A 26,084-nucleotide genomic window follows, 5' to 3' on the forward strand; every position below is an offset into this window, starting at 1 on the left:
TCTTGTTCCTCTGTAGTTTCCTGTGTTTCAGTCTTATGTGTTTAAACTCTTTTGAATTGTCTAGGAAAAAAAAATAAGTTTTCTCATTCTACTTTCTGTATCCAAGGGATAAAGTTAATAATTCTTGTTCACTGTTTGATTACAGTCATTTTTGATGGCACACTGGTTCATTTGCCTACTATAGACTTCTTTTTAACAAGAGTCCAACCTAAAAGTGGTGGAATCATTGGATTTATATCCCATCATATCCATTTTATAACTAGTTAATAGAGTTGGCTTATCACCAGGAGATAATGCTTGTGCTATTCTTGATAATCCTTCATGAGTTTTGTGTACTTAGAAGTCTGAGGTGACTACCCCCAGGCTGCAGAAGCATTCACAGTGTCTTAGAACTGAGGAAATTCCTGTAACCACTGCCTAGCCAGAAGAAGATGAGAGAGAGAGGAAGCATCTCTTGGGCGGTAGAGTTGTAGTAGGTTACTGGAATCAAAAGATGTGTTTTTACTATCCGATATATATAAGGGTGTTTTCTCTTTTCTTTTCTCTCTCACCTCCCCTTTTTTAAAATACCCCCCAAAATATATTTGTTCAGGTATCTGTGAAGTCTAGGGTTAGTTTTTTGTTTGTTTGTTTTATTGAAGTATAGTCAGTTACAATGTGTCAACTTCTGGTGTACAGCTTAATGTCGCAGTCATGATTAGTTTTTATTTGTTCTGATGCGACTGTATCCAGCTTCTCAAACAAAGCATCAAGAATGATATCTCTCCACTATTTTCTTCTGTATTAGTTTTAGACTCAGGAAGGTTTTCTCCAAATGATGGCTAAGATGGCCCCAGAGTTAAACGTATCAGCTCAGCATCCCTCCTTGTGCTGGCACTCTTGTTAGTTGAGAAATAGACAAGGGAGCAAAGCCAATCACCTTAGCCATGAGAATTCTGGGCTCTGACTGGTCATCTTGAGGTTTTATAGACACAAACCCAAACTTATTGGAATTAAGTGCTTTTTTTTAAAAAAAAAACCAACTGGAATAAAGTGTATAGTTAAGTTTATTAAAACAAACTGGAAATAATTTATTTATCTTTTAATTTCTTTGCCCTTACCTCCAGCTCATTTGCCTCATGATGAATACAGCTCTCTGCTTTAGGCTTTTTTCATCATTTCTATTATGGATTATGGTTATAGACAAACAACCTAGCATAGAAGTAGAGGCTTCTTTCATCAGGTCTTGCCTTCCCGTCAGTCTGAAGCCAAGGTTTTCTGTAGTTCACTCTCTGGCTTCCCTCTCCCCACGTTTAAAAAAAAAAAATCTTACATTAACATAAAATTCAGATATTACCTTTAACACATATAGGCACATAATACATACTATTTCTCTTTCCTTGTGTGACCTCTTTAGCTGTCTTCTAAGATTAAAAGTCTTAAATCTTTGTTATTTATTTACTATTCAGTCCTGTGCTTTTATATTTTCTGTGCATCTGATCTCAGTTTACCATAGCCAAAGTTTTTTTGGTTTTTTCACAGCTAGACATTCTAAGCATTGACAAGGGCCCAAGAAACTTAAAAGTCAACAGTTCTATAAAATAACCAGTTGTTTGAGATTAATTATATGAGATTAATATCTTGATGTTTTTATCAATCGTATTGTCATCTTAGTAGCCGGATTTATACAGTACTTTTGTTTTTAACCACTGTTACGTAGAAGGTTTGCTGAATTGCCATAGTATTTATTTTACTGTAATTTTGTTTCTGAAGATACTTCCTTGAAATTAAATTTCTTCTTTGCATGTTTTAAATTTTTTTGTGTTATCAGTTATCTCTTGCTGTGTATCAAACCGCACAAGAAGTTAGAAATTTAAAACCACCACCATTTATTTGATCATGATTCTGTGGGTTAGCATTTTGGCTGGGCTCAGCAGAGTGGGTCTTCTCCTGGTCTCACTTGGCATCACTTTTGCTCCTCCAGTCAATCTGGCAGTTCAGCTGGGTCTGAATGACCCAAAATAGCCTCACTCACATGTCAGGCAATTGGTGCTGGCTGTTGCTTAGGACTTCTTATTTTCTCTTCCACTTGACTTCACATCCTCCAGTAGTATAAATTCTGCTTTTGTGTATAATAGTAGAAACACACCAAGAAGGCAAAAGCAGAAACTTTAAGGCTTCTTGAGTCCTAAATCTCTAGACTTAGACAGTGTCATTTTCACCACATCCTCTTGTCAAGTCACTGGGCCAACCCAGATTCAGAGAGTGGGGAAACATATGGCCTAATGATGGCAGGAGCTTTGGATAAGGAATTGCACAAGCTTGGGCCTGTGAGTTGTCATACTACACCTGGGGCCTCCTTCTTTTCCACCTGGTTGCTCATCTACATAAAAGAGTGGTCAAAGAAATTCTTGTGCTCCTGTGCTGCAGTGTTTCTCAGCTTTTGGCCGTAGTATTCAACAAACAACGTGAGTTTAAAAAAAAAAAAAGTGGTCAAGATTTAATGAAAATATGTAAGTAAACACTAGAATAACTTAACTACCTAGAGATATACGTTAGTCATTTAAAGTTTAACTGAAGAACAAGAAATAAAGTGAACGTATGAATTATTTTGTCACCAAACAGGTGTGTTAGTTCTAAGAGGTAAGAAGGAACCAGTTTTTACAGTGTACCCACAGCGTGACTGGCCCTGGGCTTATGGCATAACTAGTTTATTCCTCACTGCAGTTTTATGTGATGGACTCTCATTTTTTCCCTTATTTTCAGATGGAAAAGGTAAGGTTCAGTGACTTCTAGGAACTTACCTAAGATTGCATAATAAGTAACATGACTATAAATTCAGCTCAAGTCTTTTTTTGACTCCAGAGCCAGTACTAGATTTTCTCATTTGGCTTTCCAGCATAAGGTATTTCTGCACCATAAAAAGGTAAAACTAATGAGTGAGTTTCGGTAGAGGGTGCATTGATTCCTCAGCTGTATGTTACCACTTTGCAGTAATTAAATCTGGCAAATCTCAGTTGAGTATTTCTACATGTATAATGAAAAAAAGAACTATTGCCATGTATTTTAAGTCCACAGCTGTTAGTCTTAACAAATGAAGAATTTTATTAAAGATGCTGAATACCCTTTGTATGATATAAATAGTGCTGACAGTATTGCTATCCTACAATTATATATTCTAGTTACTATAAGTAAAGAAGTAATAGTAAAAATGTAGTAAAGAAATCTATTTTTCATCCCCTGGAATTTTATAAACTACGTTTGTCTGATTTAGGAAGCGCTATAGAAATGAAGGGAGTCCTAGCCCTCGTCAGTCACCTAAGCGCCGGCGGGAACATTCCCCTGACAGTGACACTTACAACAGTGGAGATGACAAAAGTAAGCAGAATCTGTTTTCTGTGTTTCCATAGTCATACTCATTTGTAGCCATGACACCATTCTTTGACATCAGTAGGAAATGATGAGTTAAGGTTTAAAATTTTTTCTTGCTCCACTGCCTTTGAATACTTCCCATTGTCACTAAAGTGTATATTGAAAATACAGCCATTTTATCATAATGGCACTATTTCCTGCTATTTGTAGTAAAGCCATATTTTAATTTTTACTGAAATTACTGTTACTTTTAAAGTTTTAAAATGAAAAGTGAGAGACTGGTTTATTATTATTTATATGTAACATGCAATATGTTAGCATGGTGAAAGTGTGATTACTTTTATCTTTTTGAATAGATGAAAAACACAGACTCTTGAGCCAGGTTGTTCGACCTCACGAATCTCGTTCTCTTAGTCCATCACACCTTACAGAAGACAGGCAGGGAAGATGGAAAGAAGAAGATCGTAAACCAGAAAGAAAAGAAAGTTCAAGGCGCTATGAGGAGCAGGAGTTCAAAGAGAAAGTTTCTTCTGTAGACAAGCAGAGAGACCAGGCAGAAATCCCAGAGAGCTCAAGATCTCGTGTACAAGACATGATCGGACACCACCTGTCTGAAGACCGAGACACATCTGATCGAGCCCACGATGAAAACAAGAAAAAAGCAAAAATTCAAAAGAAACCTATTAAGAAAAAGAAAGAGGATGATATTGGAATAGAGAGGGGTAACACAGAGACAGCATCTGAAGATGGTCAAGTATTTTCACCAAAAAAAGGACAAAAGAAGAAAAGTGTTGAAAAAAAGCGTAAGAGATCCAGAGGGGATTCTGATATTTCTGATGAAGAAGCAGTCCAGCAGAGTAAGAAGAAAAGAGGCCCACGGACTCCCCCTATAACAACCAAAGAGGAACTGGTTGAAATTTCCAATGATAAGGATGGCACGCTAGAGGATCTTCAGAAAAAGGAAGACACAGCATTCAGTGACTGGTCTGATGAGGACGTGCCCGACCGTGCAGAGGTGACAGAACCAGAGCATGCTGCCACAACTGCTACTCCTGGAAGGACTCCTTCTCCATCTTCGCTTCCTCCTCCTCCTCCTCCAGCTTCTGCTTTGACTTCTGCTGCTATTGCTTCCACCAGCTTCACCTCTGCCACCACCATTTCCAGCTCTGCCACCTCTACCAACACCACCAATCCAACCAGTGAAGATTCACATAGGAAATGCCACAGAACACGAGTAGAAAAAGTAGAGGCACCTCATGTTACTATAGACGATGCGCCACATCGCAAGCCAGTGGATCAAAAGAGGAGTAGCAGCCTTGGCAGCAATCGGAGTAATCGTAGCCATACATCCGGCCGCCTACGCTCCCCATCCAATGATTCTGCACATCGGAGTGGAGATGACCAAAGCGGTCGAAAGCGAGTACTGCATAGTGGCTCAAGAGACAGAGAAAAAACGAAAAGTCTGGAAGTCACAGGAGAGAGGAAATCTAGGATTGACCAGCTAAAGCGTGGAGAACCCAGTCGAAGTACTTCTTCAGGTAATAAAATGAATTATAATCTAACCAGTGTTTCCTATGTTAGTGTATTTTATAGTTTACTGTTTTATATAAATTATAATTTTAAAGTAAATGCTAAATTGGTTACTTTATACACTGCCTTAAATTTCAAGGAACTTGAAGTAAAAGCTTAACCATCCCACCAAAGTGTTACGTGTTACATTAATATCAGTGTTATAGTAGAAGTACATTCAATGATGTCAGTCAGTTTAATATTAGGATTTTAGTAGAAACGCTGATTTTAGTAGAAACCCTGATGTCAATTGGTTTAATATCAAGATTTTAGTAGAAACACTTGGAATGCTTGGTGGAAACATTTATGTATTCAAGTCCTCTATTGATGCCTGAAATTTTAACCTTCCAGCTGTTCTTCCTGCAGCTGATGCTTTGTCTTTTGACCACAGAAAATAAGGTAGGGGGACAGGAAGAGATCAGATAATGAAATGATCAATTTTCTGTTACTGCTTAACCATTTTATGTACTTATTTCTTTGAAGATATTTTGTGGTTATAGTGGAAATAAACAAGGAAACATGCTTTTTACATGTTTTAATTAGCACTTTAATTGAGAAAGGGATGGATAAATTGTAAGTTTTAAAGGACCTTAAAATGAAGCATTTTATTTATTTTATCACATGTTAACTCTTTAGTATAAATATGGTATATTTATTTTAGATCGCCAGGATTCAAGAAGCCATAGTTCAAGAAGAAGTTCTCCTGAGTCAGATCGACAGGTCCATTCAAGGTCAGGGTCGTTTGATAGCAGAGATAGGCTTCAGGAGCGTGAACGTTATGAGCATGATAGAGAGCGGGAGAGAGAGAGGAGAGATGCAAGGCAGAGGGAGTGGGAGCGAGATGCCGATAAAGACTGGCCACGGAACAGGGACCGAGACCGACTACGGGAACGCGAGAGAGAACGAGACAAAAGAAGAGACTTGGACAGGGAAAGAGAGAGACTGATCTCTGACTCCATGGAAAGGGACAGGGACAGAGACCGAACTTTTGAGAGTTCTCAAATTGAGTCTGTAAAACGCAGTGAAGCAAAACTGGAGAATGAACATGAAAGAGACCTAGAAGGCACTTCCCGAGACTCTGTAGCTTTGGACAAGGAGAGAATGGATAAAGATTTAGGATCTGTGCAGGGATTTGAAGATACCAATAAAGCTGAAAGAACTGAGAGTGTGGAAGGTGAGTATCATGCTTTTTGTCTGTTACACTACTCCGTTCCTTTTCAGGTTTCACAGGTAACAAGTATTTCTGTTTGAAAGGTCATCTGATACGCGTATTGACTCTATTGTTTTTTAGGGAAACTAGATTTTATAAGGAAAAGCCCTATGATACTTTAGAAGTGTGCTCCCCTCATTGGTACTATTAAGATAGACTTGGTTCAAATGTGCCTAAGTGGAATAAAAGATTACAGTCATCCCTCGGTCCCTCAGTATCTGTGGGGAATGGATTCCAGAGCCCTCCACAGATACTAAAACCTGAGGGTGCCAGGTCCCTTATTAAATGACTCCCTGCTCCTAGAAGGGGATCCTGAGAATTCCACATCAACCCTTTTGCCCGCTCAGAGCCAGCCTCAGCTGTGTGGAACATCTGCTCTCCACTCTTCACCCCGATATGCTCTGCAGACTGACTCGTGCCCCTGCATTCTCTGAATGGGCTACGTTCTCCAGCCTTCTCCGTGCCCTCTCTTCCCATTGCCTGATAGACCTTTTCCCTTTGTCTTCTCTTACTCAAACTGCGAGTGCCGTTATTATTTCCTCTATGAGCTGCCTTTGCTAAAGGTGCTTACTCTCAGATTGCCATAGCGGCTTGTTTATACATCTTTAATAGCATCCTTGCACTGTATTGTAATTATTTTCCCATGGTTTTCTCCCCACTGTACTGTACTTCTTTGTTAGGCATCATAGCTTTTCATTTCTTTACCATGGAGACTATAGCAGGGGCACAGTAATGGCTGATGGAAGGAGGTATGTTCTGCCTGTCCATACGTGCACCATACCTTATTCTTTGGTGAATTATAGCCCAGGTTAACAATAGTAATGGCCCCCCTGAGAATTCTCCTGGAAATTCTGCCTCCATGAACTGTCCAATTCTGATACCACTGTTGTTCTGACATAACCCCCAAGAAACTTCTGGGATATTACGTACATAAGCGGTAATATTTAATTATTCTTTTCATTTGATATATTATAGCTCTGGTCCCAGAATAAAATTCACATTCTTTTAAAACTATAAGCATCTTTGTATCTTTTGGTTATTTGATTAGATATATTCTAGTATGCCAATTGTTACATATTTTTTCTACTTGACAAAAACATTTCTACCCAAACATTTCTTCACATTCATTTTAATCTCAATTTTGAATTTAAATAGCATCAATTTGTGAGCCATAGTACTAATGGCAGTACAGTCTTGGGGTATAGTTGAATATAATGGAACTGATCATTATAATGATTCTCTCATGATTAGAGTCTGTGCCCTTCATCCCTAAAACATACTGTTCATTGGTTGTGATCACAGATAACATAGGGTAGAAATTTATGGGTGAATTTACCTATTGTGAAGTGAAAAATCTTATTCATAAAAGTAGGAAAATTAGTTTGATAAGGTTGAAAAATTAAAAATCCTATTGTTTGTATTTATGTTTAGATGTATATTTATATAATGAAGTTATTAAAATTGTTTACCTTAGAGGTGAATTGGTGGTATGAGATTATTACAGAATTTAATAGAGTAGAAAATTATTTGAATGACTAAAAATATCTCATAGTTTATTGTATTTTATTTGCTACAATTTATATGTATAGAGCATATGTTGCATTTTGAAAACTAGTGTTACAAACTCAGAAAAGTGTGTGGATAACACCTGATTAGAAATAGTGTAGTATGTGGTTTTATGATAGTTCAGATTCAAAACTAATTCACAAGGAAACAAAGCTTTAGCCGAGGTAGTTGAGAAAAACCAGTAAAGTAAGAAATGGAAGGTACACTAGTGGTTACTAACAGAAATACTTTAAAATTGTATGACAACTTTTTTTTTTGACAACATTCTTTTAAAACTTCCATTCATTAATTAAAAGAAAACATTGGAATAGGAAAGATAAATTGGGAGATGGGGGAAATAAATGGCATTTCTACATTTTTACTTCATTATGGAGTTCTTCATATCATGAATGAAGTATTAATGAACTAAGATTTAAAAGTTTCAAATAAATTTTACTAATTCGCTTATAAGTTCTTTAATGAGTTTATTTCAGTAAAGAAATTGATGCATCCTTTTGAAATAAGTAGATTTCTCTGGATTTACTTGAAGATTTATTATAAAAAATTAATACAACATAATCAACATTAACATGTTAGTGGTAGATTTTATTTCTCATATTTTAATTGTAATCTTATAACCTAGTTTGATATTGCTGTTCATATTGTGTTCTTGCCATTAAAACTAAACTAATCTTTAAGTTTTCTTTTGTAATTAGCAAGTGTTTTGAATAATTAGGAAATACAGTTTTCAAATAAAAAAATGCTTTTCAAATTTTTTTTAGTGTGCACAGCCTCTCCTCTTTGGATTCACTTAGCTGTGCCTTTTCCTTAACACTCTCTTTGAGCTGAAATTAATTTTTCTATTTAGTAGGAGATGATGAATCCAAGTTAGATGATGTGCATTCATTAGGATCTGGTGCTGGAGAAGGATATGAGCCAATCAGTGATGATGAACTAGATGAAATTCTGGCAGGTGATGCTGAAAAGAGGGAGGACCAACAGGATGAAGAGAAGATGCCAGGTAATCATTTGTAGAGGTAGCTGAACATAAGAATTAATTATGGTACTGATGTATTCTTTGTTTCCTTTCAGTTAGAATTTTCCCATTTATGTTTTAATTAACTTTGAAAGGCCAATAAAATGAAAATTAATATGCTCTGCTCATTTTTAAGTAGACATTGCCTGTAGATTTGAAAGGGCATTATTTAAAATATTAAAATTGTAAGATTTCCTTTCCAGAGTTTAAGATTCATTTTATATGACCTGGAATCTAACCAAACCCTGCTTGTCTAGCAGTGTTCTAGATGATCGGTGTATGATACAGAGCTTCACAACTGTGCTGCCACAAACCAACTTTTGAAACAACCATTCAGAAATTTACAAAGGTTGAAATTATATTTGAACACTGTTTATATACTTCTTTCTATCAATATTCTGAATCCAGTCATTATTTTGACTTATAGTATTTTATTTATTCCCAGAATGTACTCCAGTGACTACACTAAGAAGCAACAATCTTTAATGTTCTTTTGGGGGTTTTTTCGTTTTTATCACAGTGAGGGTCTTTGCTTTCTTTGGGTATGTAGAATATTAAATTTTTATTTTGACTTAAATTTGTTCTTATATTCTATAATTTTTCTACTAATGTATAACATATGTGAGTGTTATTTTTATTATCATCAGCTATTGGGTATTTCTAAATAGAATATTGTTTTATTAATTTCCTAAACTGTTCCTTATCAATGGATAGGCCATTTGCTCTGTTTTAATCATAGCCACTGCATGTTTCTTAAAGTAATTTCATAATGAATTATTTGTATGCCTGTGTGTGTTTGTGTATGCATGCACACATACAAAGTAAATATATTCCTAGATTTAAACCTTGAAAGAATTCTAGTACCAAGTTGCAAAATGTCAGACCTTATCTTAGTGAAATAATGGAGTTCTTTCATTGAGGATCTCTCAAGCAGTTTATTTGTAGCAGTGGGTTTGCTTAGGCTTTTGTTTGCTTGCCCGTTTTTTTGGTTTTGGGGATCTTTATTGAAGTATAATTGACATACATTATATTAATTTTAGGTATGCAGTGTAATGATTCAACATTTGTATACATTGCAGAATGATCACATTAAGTCTAGTTACCATCTGCCACCATGCAGTCACAAAATTTTTTTTCGTGTGATGAGAACTTTCCACTTTTACTCTCTAGGAACTTTTAATGTTGAAATACAGTGTTATTGACTATAGTTACCATGTTGTACTTTACACCCCCGTGATTTATTTACTTTATAGAAGTTTGTTTATTTTATTTTATGGAAGTTTCCACCTCTTGATACCCTTCACCTATTTTATCTAACCTTCAAATCCATTCCCCTCTGGAAACCACCAGTCTATTCTCTGTATCTGTGAGTTTGGTTTTCTTTTTGTTTTGTTTGATTCTTTTGGGTTTTTTTTAGATTCCACATATGAGTGAAATCATACTTACCTTTCTCTGACTTATTTCAGTTAGTGGGATGAGGTCCATCCATGTGCCTCAAATGGCAAGATTTCATTCTTATGGCTGAGTAGCATTCCATCGTGTGTGTGTGTGTGTGTGTGTGTGTGTGTACCTTCTTTACCCATTCATCTGTTGATGGACACTTAGGTTGTTTCTGTACTTTGGCTATTGTAAATAATGCTACAGTGAACAGACGGGTGCATATGTCTCTTCAAATTAGTGTTCGTATTTTCCTTAGATAAATACCCAGAAGTGGAATTGTTGAATCATATGGTAGTTCTATTTTTAGTTTTTTAAGGAACCTCCATATTGTTTTCCATACTGGTTGTACCAATTCACATTTCCATCAGCAGTGCACAAGAGTATCCTTTTCTCCTCATCCTTGTCATCCTTATTATTTCTGGTCTTCTTGATAATAGCTGTTCTGACAGGTGTGAGATGATAATATTGTGGTTTCAGTTTGTATTTTCCTGATGATTAGTGATGTTGAGCCTCTTTTCATATGCCTATTGGCCATCTATATACCTTCTTTGGGAAAATGTCTATTCAGATCCTCTGCCCATTTTTTACGAGATTGCTTGTTTTTTTTTTTTGGGTATTGAGCTGTATGAGTTCTTAATATATTTTAGATATTAACCCCTTAATGGATATTTTAGTTGCAGATATCTTCTCCCATTCAGTATGTTGCCTTTTTATTTTGTTGATGGTTTCATTTGCTGTGCAGAAGCTTTTTTGATGTAGTCCCACTTCTTTATTTTTGCTTTGGTTGCTGTTGTATTTGGAGTCAGTTCCAAAATAATATCAGCAAGAGTGATATCAAAGAGCTTAATGCTTCTTTTTTCTTGTAGGAGTTTTGTGGATTCAGGTCTTGCATTCAAATCTTGAATCCATTTTGAGTTAATTTGTATGGTATAAGATAATGGTCCAGTTTTATTATTTTGCATATGGCTATCTGCTTTTCCCAAGACCAGTTATTGAAGAGACTGTGCTTTCTTTCCTCAATGTATATTCTTGGCTTCTTTATCATAAATTAATTGACCATATATGTATGGATTTATTTCTGGGCTCTCTATTCTGTTCCATTGATCTATGTGTCTGTTTTGTTTTTGTTTTTTAAATTATTTTTATTTATTTATTTTTTAGGGGGGAGAGGTCATTAGGTTTATTCATTTTAATGGAGGTGCTGGGGATTGAACCCAGGACCTTGTGCACGCCAAGTGGGCACTCTACCACTGAGCTATACCCTCCCCACTAAGGAAATCTTAAAATAAGCATCTTAAATTTCATTTTTTTTTCACTCTTTTTGTGGGTGTAAACAAACATGTAACAGAGTTGGAGTGTGTGAGCCAGTTTCAGTTAGCCTTTTTGTGGAGTTCGCTGAGTAGATACAACTTAGTTTGTCTTGTTGCTCTATTCTTTTGTCACCACACATTCTGGAGTTTTCTGATCAGTTTTAGTTTAAAATATTCTATCCCACGAGTAAATTTTTATCTGTCAGATCATGTGTTCTGATTTTTGGTTCATAAAATATGGTCAAGGTGTCAACTAGCTTCTGCCCCTGTTCACCTGGCTGCCCGAGATAGCACGCCCTAAATGGTATCCCAAAATGACACAGCCAATGTGACTTTTGTCCACCTTAGTTTCCTCTTTTTGTTTCCATCCAACTGGTGGTTTTGCCATTTAGCTGTGTTTCAGAAGGCATGCCATGGCAGGATTCCCTAATCCTGAATCCACTGTGCTTTCTGCCCTTCACGTCTCTAAAGAATGCCAGCATTTCTTTTTTTTTATTTAACATTTTTTGTGGAGTTATAGTCATTTTATGTGTCTGTTTTTATGCCAGTATTATACTGCTTTGATTATTATAGCTTTGTAGTATAGTTTGAATCAGGGAGCATGATCCTAATATTAAGTGTTCCAATTCATGAACATGAAATATCTTTCCATTTATTAGTCCTCTTCAGTTTCTTTTGTCAATGTCTTACAGTTTTCAGTGTATAGATCTTTCACTTCCTTGGTTAAATTTATTTCTAGGTATTTTATATTCTTTTTGATATGATTGTAAATGAGAATTTCTTAATTTCTCTTTCTGATAGTTTGTTGTTTGTGTATAGAAATACAGTCAATTTCTGTATATTAATTTTACACCCTGCAACTTTACTGAATTCATTTATTAGTTCTAATAGTTTTTGGTGGAGTCTTTAGGATTTTCTATATATATAATCATTTTGTCCACAAGTAATGATAGTTAAATTTCTTTCTTTCCAATTTGGATGCCTTTTATTTCTTTTTCTTGTCTGATTCCTGTGGTTTGACCTTCCAATACTGTGTTGAATAAAAGTGGCAGGAGTGGGCATCCTTGTCCTGTTCCTAATCTTAGAGGAAATGCTCTCAGTTTTTCACCATTGAGTGTGATGTTAGCTGTGGATTTGTCATATATGGTCTCTAATTATGTTGATATATGCCCCCTATATATTGACTTTCTGTAGAGTTTTCATTATAAATGGATATTGAATTTTGGCAAAAGCTTTTTCTGGTATTGAGACGATCATATGATTTTATTCTTCAGTTTGTTGACATAGTATATCACATTGATTGATTTGTGGCTATTGAACTGTCCTTGCATCCCTAGAGTAAATACATTTGATCATAGTGTTTGATCCTTTTAGTGTATAGTTGAATGCAGTTTACTGATATTTTCTTAAGGATTTCTGCATCTATGTTCATCAGTGATAATGGCCTATAGTTTTTTTGTGGTATCTTTGTTGGTTTTTGGTATCAATGTGATCCTGGCCTCATAGAATGAATTTGGAGAGGTATTCCTTCCTCTGCAATTTTTTCAAATAGTTTGAGAATGATAGGCATTAACTCTTCTCTAAATGTTTGGTAGAATTTACCTGTGAAGCTATCTGGTCCTGGACTTCTGTTGCAGAGTCTTTATTACTGATGATGTTTCATTACTGGTAATTGGTCTGTTGATATTCTTGATTTTTTTCCTGTTTCAGTCTTGGGAGATTATACATTTCTAGGAATTTGTCCATTTCTTCTAGGTTTTCCATTTTATTGGTATATAGTTATTCATAGTAATCTCTTATGATTCTTTGTATTTCTGCAGTATAAATATCAGGTTTTTTTTACATCTCCGTTGATTTCTCTTTTGACTCATTGGTTGTTCTGTAGCATGTTGTTTAATCTCCACATATTTGTGATTTTTCCAGTTTTATTTTTGTAATTGATTGCTAATTTCATACCACTGCTGTCAGAAAAGATGCTTAGTGATTTCAGTCTTAAATTTATTGGAACTTGTTTTACAGCCTAGCATATGATCTGTATTGGAGAATGTTCCTTGGGCCCTTGAGAAGAATGTGTATTTTGCTCCTTTTGAATAGAATGTTATGTGGATAGACAGATATCTTTTAAGTCTATCTGGTGTTATGTGTCATTCAAGGCTTGTTGATTTTCTCTCTGGATGATCTAGCCATTGATTTGAGTTGGGTATTACAGTCCCCTACTATTACTGTACTATTGTCAATTTCTCACTTTAGTTTGTTAATATTTGCTTTATATATTTAGGTGCTATGTTGAGTGCAAATTTACAAATATTATCTCTTGTTGGATTGACCCCTTTATGTAATGCCTATCTTTGTGTTCTATAACATTCTTTAAGTCTATTTTGTGTGATACAAGTGTAAGTATAGCTACCCTAGCTTTTTTTTTTTTTTTTTTTTTTTGGTTTCTGTTTGCATGAAATGTCTTTTTTCATCGCTTCACTTTCTATGTATGTATGTCTTTCCATCTGAGGTAAGTCTCTTGTAAGCAGCATATAATTGGGTCTTATTAGTGTATCCATTCAGCCACTCTGTCTTTGGTGAATTTAGCTCATTTACATTTACAGTAATTATTGATAGGTATGGAGTTACTATTGCCATTTTGTTAATTGTTTTCTGGCTGGTTTGTGGTTGCTCTGTGTTTCTTCTCTTGCTTTCTTCCCTTGTGGTTTGATGACTTCTACAGTATTATGCTTGGATTCTTTTCTCATTATCTTTTGTGTATCTGTTTAGGTTTTTGCTTTATGGTTACCAGGATGCTCATATAGAGCAGCCTGTATCTATTTACATTGATAAAAGGTTAAGTTTGAACATAGTCTAAAACTGCCTTTTTACTTTCCCCTTACACTCACATTTTATGTTCTGATGTCACATTTTGCATCTTTTTATTTTGTGTATCCCTCAACTAATTATTGTAGTTATAGTTATTCTACTTACGTCTTTTAACCTTCATATTAGCTTTATAAGTGATTAATCTACTTTTACTGTATATTCACCTTTACCAATGAGATTTTTAAGTTCATATGTTTTCTTGTTACTAATTGTTGCTCTTTCTTTTCAGCTTAAAGATGTCCCTTTAACAAGTCTTGTAGAGCCAGTTTTGTGCTGATGAACTCCTTTAGCTTTTGCTTGTCTGGAGAACCCTTTATCTCTCCTTCAATTCTCAGTGATAACCTTGCTGGGTAGAGTATTCTTGGTTAGTGGTTTTTTTCTTTTCAGCACTTTGAATATATCATGCCACTCCTTTCTGGCTTGTAAATTTCCACGAGAAATTAGTCTTATTGGGGATTCCCTTGCACATATTAAGTTGTTTTTCTCATGCTGCTTTTAAGATTCTCTTATTCTTTACATTTTTATTATATTATGCCTTGTTATTGGTCTTTTTGGATTCATCTTATTTTGAACAGTCTGGGTCTGAATGTCTCCTTGCTTCCCCAGTTTAGGGAAGTTTTCAGCCATTATTTCTTCAGATAATTTTTCTGTCCCTTTCTCCTTCTCTCTTTCTCCTCTTGGACCCCTGTAATGTGCATGTTATTTTGCTTGATGATGCCCCATGGTCCTATAGGCTGTCTTCAGTTTTTTAAATTCTTATTTCTTTTTGCTGCTCTTTGTGGGTAAGTTCTACTGCCCTATCTTCCTGATCACTAATTCTTCTCTTTTGCTTTATCTAGTCTGCTATTGAATTCCTCTGTTGTATTTTTCAGATCAATTATTGTATTCCTTAGCTCTGTGGCTTCTGTTTGGTACTGTTATATATTTTCTACCTCTTTGTTGAAGTTCTTTCTCTATTTATCCATCTTCTGAGTTTGGTGAGCATCTTTAAGACCATTACTTTGAATTCTTTATCAGATAAATTATCTCCATTTCATTAAGCTTTTTGGAGGGGAGGAAGATCTTTGTGTTATTCTTTTATTAAGAACATACTCCTCTTTCTTCATTTTGCTTGACTTGTTTGTTTGTTTCTATGTGTTAGGCGAAACAGGTATTGCTCTCAGTCTTGAAGAGACTGTAGATGATGTAACTTATTGTTTAACCATGCCCAAGTTCTTGCTTGCCTCTTGACTATCTCTGATTGTTTTAGACCCATTGGGCCCAGAAACACAATCACCCCTGGCAACTGGAGCCCAGTTTCAAGGGGCATCCCCTGTGTGGGCTGGCCATGGGAGCTCGCAGGTGGTCAGGAAAACAGCAGCAGTATGGTGGGGAGTAGGGGGTGGCAGGGGCATGGCTTACCTGCCACCTCTTTGTCTATTTTCTTTTGGTGAGGTTTTTAAATATTAGTTTTTATAGAAAAGCTTTTAAGAATATGCTTTTTTAATTTAAATTACTTGTTACTTAACGCTTTTGGTGTCTTGCAATCTATATATTTGTCCATAGATAACAAGAATGGTATTTCTTGGTGTAATAAAACTCTGTTCTTTAACTTTTTATAGATCCGTTAGATGTGATAGATGTGGATTGGTCTGGTCTTATGCCAAAGCATCCAAAAGAACCACGAGAGCCTGGGGCTGCACTCCTAAAATTCACACCTGGAGCTGTTATGCTGAGAGTTGGGATTTCTAAAAAGTTGGCTGGTTCTGAACTCTTTACCAAAGTCAAAGAAACGTGTCAGAGACTTTTGGAAAAACCCAAAGGTAATTCTATCCCACTTTAACTATATAATGTCTCACATAACTATTAAGGATTTTGAAAAGGATTCTATTCTGTCCTCACATAGCGGTTATACTATAGGAACTTTTTAAAAATTTTGTTTGTTTTTGAGGAATCGCTTATATTCATTATTTAATTCTCATGGTCAGAGTTTAATTTGAGAAAAATTTAAGCCTGCAGAAAAGTTATAAAAACAGCAGAATGATCTTTCTGTATCAGAATTACTTTTTAACAGGTTAGGTCTAATGTCAGAATGCTCAGTAGTTTAGCCAGGGCTAAATGAAGCAGAGCCTGGGAAAGTGAACTAGGTATTTTTCATATCTAAGCAAATTGGGTATCTTGGCAACCCTTTCCCCTGGGAACTGGGGGATTCTACTCAAATGCAGGTGTTTAGGTTGAGCCTTTAACAAAGTAGTTAAGAGCTTAGTCTCTGGGCCAGATGGCCTGGATTCCAGTAGGCATACCACTAGCTATTTAATCTACGTGATACTGTCATCACCTACAAGCTAAGAATCATTGCATCACTAAATTCATATGATTGTTAGAAGGAGCAAATGAGTTATTACAAGTAGAACACTTTACTTTCTGACATATAATGATGCTCATTAAATATTAACTGCTACTATTTAGTTTGAAAATATTTTATCACATGGGTTTTATACCTCACTACTACGGCTTTTCATTATTCCAGAACACTATTTAATTTATAGATTGTTTTTTTCTGTTTTGGAAGCCTATTAATGCTTTATTAATGGAGAGGAGGAGTGTAAAAAGAAGGAAAGGAGGTAAAAAGGTGAAAGCAATAAGATTATTTCATATTATGTCATGGGAATAAAAAAGTTTAGTTAAATGAATTGACTTTTTACTAATATAAAGTTGAAAAAAATTGAAAGAAATTTTGTTTCATAAATTCATGTTCTTACTTTAACTGTTAGCATAAGCAGTAAGACTCTTGATCTTAAGATGGCCCAATATACATAGAATGTACGTGTAAGAAACTTAAAGTATAATAGTGAGTGTGTGTTAGCCTGACAAATGACCAATGTCTTGAGTTCTTGCCCTACTCTTTTTACCTTGTTTGCCTGTGATCTTAACTCCTGTGGGCATAAAATGATGTAATGAAACCCGTAAGATCTTATCTACCCCTAAAGCTATTTGCTCCTCTGGCTTTTGCTAATGGCATTTCAAGTTAAAATCTATTGCATAGTTAGCAGAATCAGACTATAGTGTGTCCCTAATGATCACTTTAATCTAAATGAAAATAAACACTTTAAGGAGGGATTTGATTGTTCCTTATCAAGTAGTCCTGTGTTTTGGTGCTATGATAGTTTCATTAGAGAATTAATATATGATATTGAATGTAAGTTCCCTAAAGAATAAGACATTTTTTGTTTAGACATTGGATACAGCAGTAACAAAACAATCTATTCTTACTAATTATGCTTCTGCCTAGAACAGTACCTGACACATAGTAGGCATTCAATAAACATTTGTGAAATAACTGGTAATTTTTTTTCTAATCCAGCTGGTCTATTACTGTGCCACAGTGCTGAAGTATATCCCCACTCCATATGTAGTTTTTTAATTCTAAGGTTTAAAAACAGAAAAGTTGCATGTGTACTGAAATTTTAAGTGCTTTTGTCTGGGTTTTCATGAGTGTAGTATGATTAAGTTCTTTTGAGCTAAACTTTCCCAGTTACTTGAGTTCCTTTGGTTTACTTGTACTTACATATGTGTTTAACCTGTCTGTTGAGTAACTTAGTACTGGTCAGTTCAAAACCATAGAGAGACTGTAGGTTTAGCCACGTTACGCTTTATAGGGAGGTTTGCCAAGTGTGTGTTTCATATTCTACTGTTATGAAGGCAGCAGATAATGATTTAAATAAAAAATTTGTCCTGTCGAGCAATTTTCAAGGAAGTACATGGACTCAGTGCAGACTTATTTGTATCTGTAGTAAACTGGTAATGTTGGGGATTGTTTTCCGTTTTAATAGTGTGCATTATATGACTGTGTCATTGGTTGGCTCGAATGCCGTTATGTGTGAATCACCTGAGGAACAGCCTTCTCCCGCCTCAGGTGTACTGGTTCCAGCTGTGGGAAGTCTGTGGCTCTGGTGCGAGAGCCCTGCTGTACTGTATTTTAAAAAGCTCCTCAGATGATTCTTAGACATCAGTTTACTAATTTTGAGTTTTTATTTACATTTATGCTTTTATGTTATAAACCTATTCACTAGGTATCTATTACATGAGACAAGTTTCTTGTTAATTGTCTAATCTCATTATTTATGCTTTGCAAGTTTAGGAAATGAAATATGTAGTGTAATGCCACTAATTCTCAGTCAAAGTGTCTGTTTTGCTTCTACCTAGGTGTTAGTTACTAGAGCTCACAAAGGAAAGGAGTAACAATCTGCTTAATACAGAAACAGTACCCTGGTACCATTGGTACTGGACCAGCTCTTAAAATGTTAGCTTTGAAGTTACTACTCTTTCTGTTATTTGGCCCTGTTCTGTTATTGTGACTTCCTTTTTGTCTATTTTTAACTCAGTCTCTTTATTTTTAATCAAACGTTTCCTTAATTCTATTTTCATAAAGTTGTAAGTGTTTTCTCCCTACCTTGAATGTTGTAACTTAACTGGATTTTAATTTCATACATTGTCCCAGGTTTTTACAGTGACCAAATATTGGATAAAATTTGCAGATTAGGTAATTAATACCTAATCACTTTCCTAAGTTCTTTAGAGGTCACAGAATATAGTCCCACTTGAATCTTGCTATAATAAAATTCTGAATCTAGAATTTAGTAGTGAATGGTAAGTAGTGTACTGAATTTGACTTAATTCTTAGCTTGAACTTTTCTTCCCAGTTAGCAGTCAGTGTCTGTCTTCAAGTGGTTATCAGAGTATTTCTTTTTGAGACTAGCAGCAAAACTACATGTTGAAGTTTCATTGCAGAGAGTATATTGACTTTAATTTCCACCAATACTGGTTAACTTTGATAAAGTATTCTTTGAGGAATATTCATGTAAGCAATCGGTTAACACTTCTATTTTACAGAAAATTAATGCATGCTTGTTTTTTATTGAAGATGCAGACAGTCTTTTTGAACATGAATTGGGAGCTCTCAACATGGCTGCATTACTACGAAAAGAGGAAAGAGCGAGTCTTCTTAGTGATCTTGGCCCATGTTGTAAAGCATTATGCTTCAGAAGGGATTCTGCAATCCGAAAGCAGCTTGTTAAAAATGAGAAGGTACTGTCGTTTGCTGAGAAGAGTTGCTAAGTGTTTGTTGCATAGTATGGATGACACATTTTTCATTTGCTTGAAGTGAGATTAAGTAAGGTCTTAACTGTTTTTGAGATTGGTTTTTCAGTCTTTTACATGCAAAAGAAGGAATTCTATCAGAATTTATAATACTTTACTTTTAATAGTAATTGAAGGACATTTAATGTTGAATAACAAATTGTTAGTCAAAATTTTGTACATAAAGAAAATTTAAAATCCTCTATTGAGAAATATTTTTAATTTAGAAAATTTCTTTAGATAATATGCTAGAAATTTATTTAAAATGAAAATCAATGGGAAAAAATTCCCAGAGTGTTGAGGAGAAATATATATATATCTACACACACACGGAGAAAAACTGATGGATAGCCAGACATACAGCTAGATAAGAGGAGAGAGAAATATATGAGGGGGAAGAGAGATGTCTATGAGGACAGAGAGGGTTATCTATCTCCTTATGTTATATATCTATATACATATATATAAGGAGAGGAGAAAGGTCTATCTTTCTGTTTGTGTCTGTCTATCTTTGAGGGGAGAGACAGGTCTATCTCTCTGTGTATGAGGAGAGAGAAAGGTCTGTATTTTTCTGTCCGTCCCTATCTCTCTAGGAGCAAAGAGAAGTCTGTCTATCGCTCTATCCTATCTATGAGGAGAGAGAGAGATCTGTCTATATCATCTCTCTTTGAGGAGAGTTCTACCTATCCATCTATGAGGAGAGAGAAAGTTCTATCTTTTTGTCTGTCTAAAAGTATGAAGAAAGAGAGAAGTCTATCTTTCTATCATCTCTCTTTGAGGAGAGTTCTTTCTGTCTGTGTGTCTATGAGAAAGGTCTCTCTATCTGTCTGCATAACAGGTAGGTAGGTAGACACAGACAGAGAGAGAGATCTATCTGTGAGGAGAGAGAAAGGTCTGTCTATACTTCTGTCTGTCTCTGTTTCTTTCTGTCATCTCTGAGGAGAGGGGTCAGCCTCTCTGAGAGCAGAGAGAGATGTCTGCCTATCGATCTGTCTATCTTTGTCTGTCTCTGAGGAGAGAGAGGTCTGTCTACTTACCTATCTATGAGGAGAGATAAACCTCTCTCTCCTCATACATAGACAGATCTCTGACTCTCCTCATAGACAGACAGACCTCTAGCTACCTTCTATCTCTGAGGAGGTGTGTGTGTGCATATAAATTTTATATATATGCAAGAACAGTGTTTATGTGAATAGAGCAAATCAAAGAAAGGAAAAGCCAGTGATTATTTATGTAAGTATTTACTTAAGAATAAAGGAAACTGAAACTCAGATTAACTTCTGTTTAACTCAGGTAAGGAACCCCAGTTGGCAAAGACTGTGGTTTGCAGTGGTATGAGAATCATGCCCCCTTTTTATAAAAAATATTTTGTAGGATTTCCTGGTTAGTGTTCTGATACGCCATTTAGTACCGTTCAAAAATTGTGACACCCTAATATACCCCTCGTTGAGAACCCTTGTTTGCAACCTTATAATCCTAATTCACGGCACAGACCATTAGCATAGCACATTATAAAAGTTATCATTGTTTACAAGGGGTTAGAGTTGGGAAGAAGTATGAATATGAAGGGATAATAAATGAAGTTTTTAAAATGATGAATCTTCTCTATCCTGATTGTGGACTTGGTTACTTAAATGTATACATCAGTAAAAACTCACAGAACTACACATAAGTCAATTTTACTGTGTCACAACTTATAAAATATTTTTTGTAGTGCAGATGTGATCAAGGAATTACTGCTCCTTTTAAGGAGTCTAGAAGAGAAACAACGGAATGCCGGAAATAATCCAATCTTACCTTATTTCATCATACACATGGTTGGAGAACATTTAACAAAATTTCCTGACAATACCTTTTAAAAATGCTAATGTAGCTTTGAGTTCCAGTAGAGAGAGACATACATCTTAGAACAAAGGAGATAGTAAGGTGTGGAATGTTTGGTGCTTCTTTTCAGAGAACTGAAAGGTTGTCATGTGAAACTAAAATCAAATTAGTGTGTAGCTCCTGGGAAGAGATTTTATTTCATCCCAAAGAGCTGGACTCTTTGAAAAGAAATAAAGTACCATTCAACAGTAGGATGTGTAGTGTGTTTTTTGTCATTTTGTTTTATCATTAGCAATGATGAAGTAAAAACGTGATGACCTATGAGGGATTGTTGAGAAGATTCCTACTTTAAGCAAGAAGTTAGACTGGGTACCCTTTAAAGATTGCTTTCTTTTCTAAGATTCCTTGAGTCTTAAAACTTTTCCTAATTTTGCTTTTAAATATCTAATACAGCTAATTTAATATCCATCCCAAATTAATTTTTCTTATAACGGATACTTTTGTTAGCAGGTAACCTGTCTTTTCTACTGCTGTTATCTACTGTTCAGCTAACATGTACACTGTTTTTTTCCTTTGTTTTTGTTTTCTCCAAACAGGGCACCATAAAACAAGCTTATACGAATGCTCCTGTGGTGGACAATGAATTGTTACGATTGAGCCTTCGATTATTTAAGCGGAAGACTAATTGCCAAGCCCCAGGACAGGAAAAGACTGAAGACAATAAACTCTCACAGCCCGGTATCCAGCAGGAGCTGTGTGTGTCTTAGGACGGCGTCCAGTGGCATTTTTGGTACTGTTTTCCTTCAGCCGTGCACATTCTTTCTCAAAGTTCCTTGCTTTGACAAGCATTATTAGTGACAGAGGCAGAAAAGATTGATCAGCCATGCTGACAGAGTGAAGAGCTTTGATCTAAAGCTTAAAGAGACTAGTTTTGTCTAACTTAAGATTTTACAGGAATTTTTACACAGTACTTGATACTCGGGCAAAATAATGTGAAAGCCTCTAGATTTAGTAGTTTATTCTGTACCTTCTGTTAAAGCTGAAGATTTTGAAAACGGTCGTCCCTGCTCTTCCAGCCTCTGCAGATTTTTTATGAAATGGAGCCACTGACTTACGTACCGGATCAGCCCTCCAGAACTGCCGTCTCCACCTGCAGCGGCGCGTTCACCCAATGACCCTCCGCGCCGACTGGACACGGGGAGGGGCGCTGGGCCCGCTGTTTGCGGGCCGGCCTCCCGCAGGCGCCGGCCCCAGCTCTTTTTTGCTTCTAAAATTCTAAAAACGAAACAAACAAACAAACAAAAAAACTACTTAACGGCTCTGTGGGTTTTTTAAATACATGTGCATTCTTAAGTGCACGTTGGAGATGTTTGGATTCTAAATGGTTTTGTTATCAGAGATTCTATTTTTATTTTTAATAAATGTAACTTCCCTTTCCTTGTTCTAGATTTACTTTGCTCTTTTGTTAATCTAATTCCTGATGCTCTGAAACATTTGTCTTCAACATCACACATTTCATAGTGGAAATATTTTTACCGCTCAAGTGCTTATTATTGGACAACTGTAAATAAATGTGACAGGAGTGAGGACGTCCTTCAGACATAGCTCAGTGATACTTGACATAAACCAAGAGTTAACCTGTGTAACCTGAGCTGTAAAATCCTACCATCATACTTTTCAGAGCGATAACCTTCGATTACATTAACCTGCCTCCAGCCTAGAATATGTAAAATAATTTACTTTTTAAAAATGACAGTATATCTGCTTTATTTTGTATGTACATATTTAACTCATGAAGTGGACTCTTAGAAGGATTTGAAATGGACTCCAAGCTGCAGGATTTATGGACAGACAATAATAATAATGAAGGAACCCCATCAAAATTGTAATTGGATGATTGCCTCTGACAGGTTTTTGTTAAAAACTGTAATCCTTTGTTACCTGTCACAATAGTTTGGTATCCTCTTTGCTACAGGTGACATCTTACTGATTGAAAGTTTATGTTCATTTGAAGAAACATTCATTGTGCATTTAATTTGTACATAATACCCAAAGGAAATGATCTTATTTTCAAATGACTATGAAAGCATGTAAAAGAAAATTGCAAGTAGCAAAAAAAAAAAAAAAAAACCCCACAAAAAAGTAGATTTTTCAGGTCTCTTTCTTCTTCTAATTGGTAAATGTTTTGAATAAAGAAAAAAAGATAAAATTATTTAATGGCCTGGAGAATGAATACCCCTTTAGGAAACCATTTCCTGATACAGTGGAGAATGCCCACTGTATATGCTATATAGCATAAAGATTCAAAGTCCAGGAACCTCTAGTCTTAGTTCTAAGAATTGTGGGATGTAACAAAAAATAACGGTTTTCTGTTTTGTCCACTGACTTTAGAGTATTTCACAAGTTATTTATTTATAGAATGAAAACTAGGTAAATTTGCTGTACAGTCAAAATATGTTGCCTTTTTAATTTTGAATATCTTTTTGTTCTTTAGTGAAAGAAATTTTAAAAACTGTTCCTTTGCTTAGTCACAGTATTCAGAGCTTTATGATGGAATGTACTGTTAAATCATAATTTTTTTAAATTCAAACATTCTATATACTGCTAATCATATACCCATAAAGTTCTTCTAAAGCAAATTTTTGTGTTGAATTTTCCATAAAAGCTCTTAAAAGTCTCAATGAAACCAGCATTCCTGAAAACACCTTCCAAATCTATAAATTATTTGTTGGTAAAGTTAAAGGTCATCATAATTGATGAATCACATTTGTCCACTGCCTTCACTGCACAGCTGGACTCCAGCTGCTAGTGGTAAGGAGTGGTCTAGATGGAAGGGAGGCAGGAGGATGTCTGCAGTGCAAGATAAGTAGCAGGAGAGTTAACAGATACTTATTTTGTTGAGTTAGTTTGATTTTGGGGGGACAGATATCCTCACTATTCAGTAAAGTCTTGTAGTAACTTACAATAGCTGGTAACTGTCACAAAAATTTGTAACTATACTCAGCTAGTGACTTAATACATGCTGAAGAATCTGACCTGTTACTTCTCTTTATTCTGATCAGTAACAGCAGGTTGTCTTCCCCATCCTTCCCCGTGACTACTTAGGACTTACCTTTATTAACTTGACAGCTTGTGGCATCAGAATACCCCACCTTATTCTTTACTCTTTAATTGGGTAAAGATAAAAGTATATAGTTTCTATACTGTTAATAATGCTTTTAAATCTCAGAAAGAAGAGCCAGCATCTGAACCTCAACTTATTTTAAAAGGCGTATGGGTTCCAGTTCAAGATGGCAGCACAGGAGGAGCACCTCCCCCCACAGACACACTGAACCTATAGCTACATGCAGAACAGTGTCCTCTGGGAAAAAAATCCAAACTAGCTGAACAACTCCTGGAAGTAAAAACCCACACTGAAGCTGGTAGCAGAGGCTGAGACACAATCTCACCATAAGTTCTGCTCTCAGTGTGGAAACCCACAATCAGGAGGGAACTCACAACCCTGAGGTTCTCCCTAAGGAGCAAAGGGTTGGAACCCCACATCTTGCACGCCTGTTTTTAAGACCTGCCCCTGAGACAAGCTCCCCAAAACAACTAGCTTTGCAAGTCAAGGGAGCTTTTGTCCATGAGACCCAGAGCTGAGAAACAGATCTTAAAGGGTGCTTGTGTATCCACCTACCCCAGGGCCCAGCACGAGTCCTGTGAAAGCAGCTTATTTGCTTAGCACATGAGCCTGAGGGGCAGTCTCTAATGTAAAACACGTCTAGCAGCGTCCTGACACTGCAGAGATCGAGACCAGCAGGCACCAGCCTCGCACTTGCCCTCCGCCTTGCTCCAGCTCACTGGTATCCCTCTAGACGGATCCTGTACACTTAACTATGCCCCAATTTTTGCAGCTGCTGCCCAGTTAACACCTCTACATTGCCTGGGTGTGATGGCCAGTAGGGCCTGTGCCTGTGGGTCCCACAGGACTGTAACAAATGGGGAAAGTTCTCAGCCAGGAACCACCGCCAGGGCACCACAGAGAGGCAACAGACTGAGAGCCCAGTCTTTTTGCAAAAGAGGCCTAGTAGCTTATCTTCATAGCTGTGGCTTGAGGGACAGGCTTCTAATTAAACACACACTAAGGGCCAACTGGAATCCTCTCCAGAGACATTGGAGGGCAGGCCCCGTCTTCACATACTCCCTTCTGCTGTGCTCAGACCACCAGTATCTCCCAGAGGGAAGCTTGTACATGTGTCTGGTGCCACAGTTTTGGCTGCTGCCCTGGAGACACCCCTTGACTGACTGGCTCTGGTGGCCTGTGGGGCTTGCATTCATGGACCCAATGGGTCTGTAACACACAGACTAGTTCTTGGCTGGCTGTCACCTTCAGGGCACAGCACAGAGACAGCAGACTGAAACAATCTCCAAGTCTTTCTGTGAAAAAGGCTTATTTGCTTGTCTTGGAGTTTCAGCCTGAAGGGCAGGCTTCTGGTTTGGCTCACCTCTAGGGGCTGATTCTAGGGATGGAGACTGGTGTAGGTGCCATCTATGCGCTCTCCCTCTGCCTAGCTCCAGGTTGTTGGTGTCCCTGAGAAAGAAACTGTGTGTATGTCTGGCACCCCAACTTTTGTGGCTGCCACCCAGAGGACACATCCCCTTATGGCAGGGTTTGTGTCCACAGATTCAGTGGGACAGTAGCAAAGAAAGAAATGGTTCTCTTTGAGGGCTCAGTGGAGAAGGAGCAGACAGCAACATCCATTTCCCAATCTTGCCCGGATAAAGGTATATTTACATACTTTAAAAGCTGCTGCCTGAGGGCCTGTCTTGCAAT

General features: G+C 36.5%; 1 protein-coding gene across 9 annotated transcripts in view; it reads left to right on the forward strand.

Annotated features, from left to right (window-relative positions):
* The window catches only part of ZC3H13 (zinc finger CCCH-type containing 13), a 92,939-nt gene extending 70,234 nt beyond the window's left edge, over positions 1 to 22,705 (forward strand). For 7 of the 9 annotated variants that reach the window (XM_074378193.1, XM_074378194.1, XM_074378192.1 and 4 more), the window contains 7 exons: positions 3,254 to 3,357; positions 3,708 to 4,889; positions 5,582 to 6,094; positions 8,544 to 8,696; positions 15,928 to 16,128; positions 19,230 to 19,393; positions 21,865 to 22,705. In XM_074378193.1, coding sequence (XP_074234294.1) covers positions 3,254 to 3,357; positions 3,708 to 4,889; positions 5,582 to 6,094; positions 8,544 to 8,696; positions 15,928 to 16,128; positions 19,230 to 19,393; positions 21,865 to 22,035 — 2,488 coding nt within the window. In that variant the 3' untranslated portion in view covers positions 22,036 to 22,705. The remainder of the gene's footprint in view (positions 1 to 3,253; positions 3,358 to 3,707; positions 4,890 to 5,581; positions 6,095 to 8,543; positions 8,697 to 15,927; positions 16,129 to 19,229; positions 19,394 to 21,864) is intronic. The other 2 variants (XM_074378196.1, XM_074378199.1) reach the window with 1 other exon arrangement.
* The last annotated feature ends 3,379 nt before the right edge of the window (positions 22,706 to 26,084 follow it).

This window comes from Camelus bactrianus, chromosome 14, assembly GCF_048773025.1.
Source record: "Camelus bactrianus isolate YW-2024 breed Bactrian camel chromosome 14, ASM4877302v1, whole genome shotgun sequence".
In the NCBI taxonomy this organism is placed as follows: Eukaryota; Metazoa; Chordata; class Mammalia; order Artiodactyla; family Camelidae; genus Camelus; species Camelus bactrianus.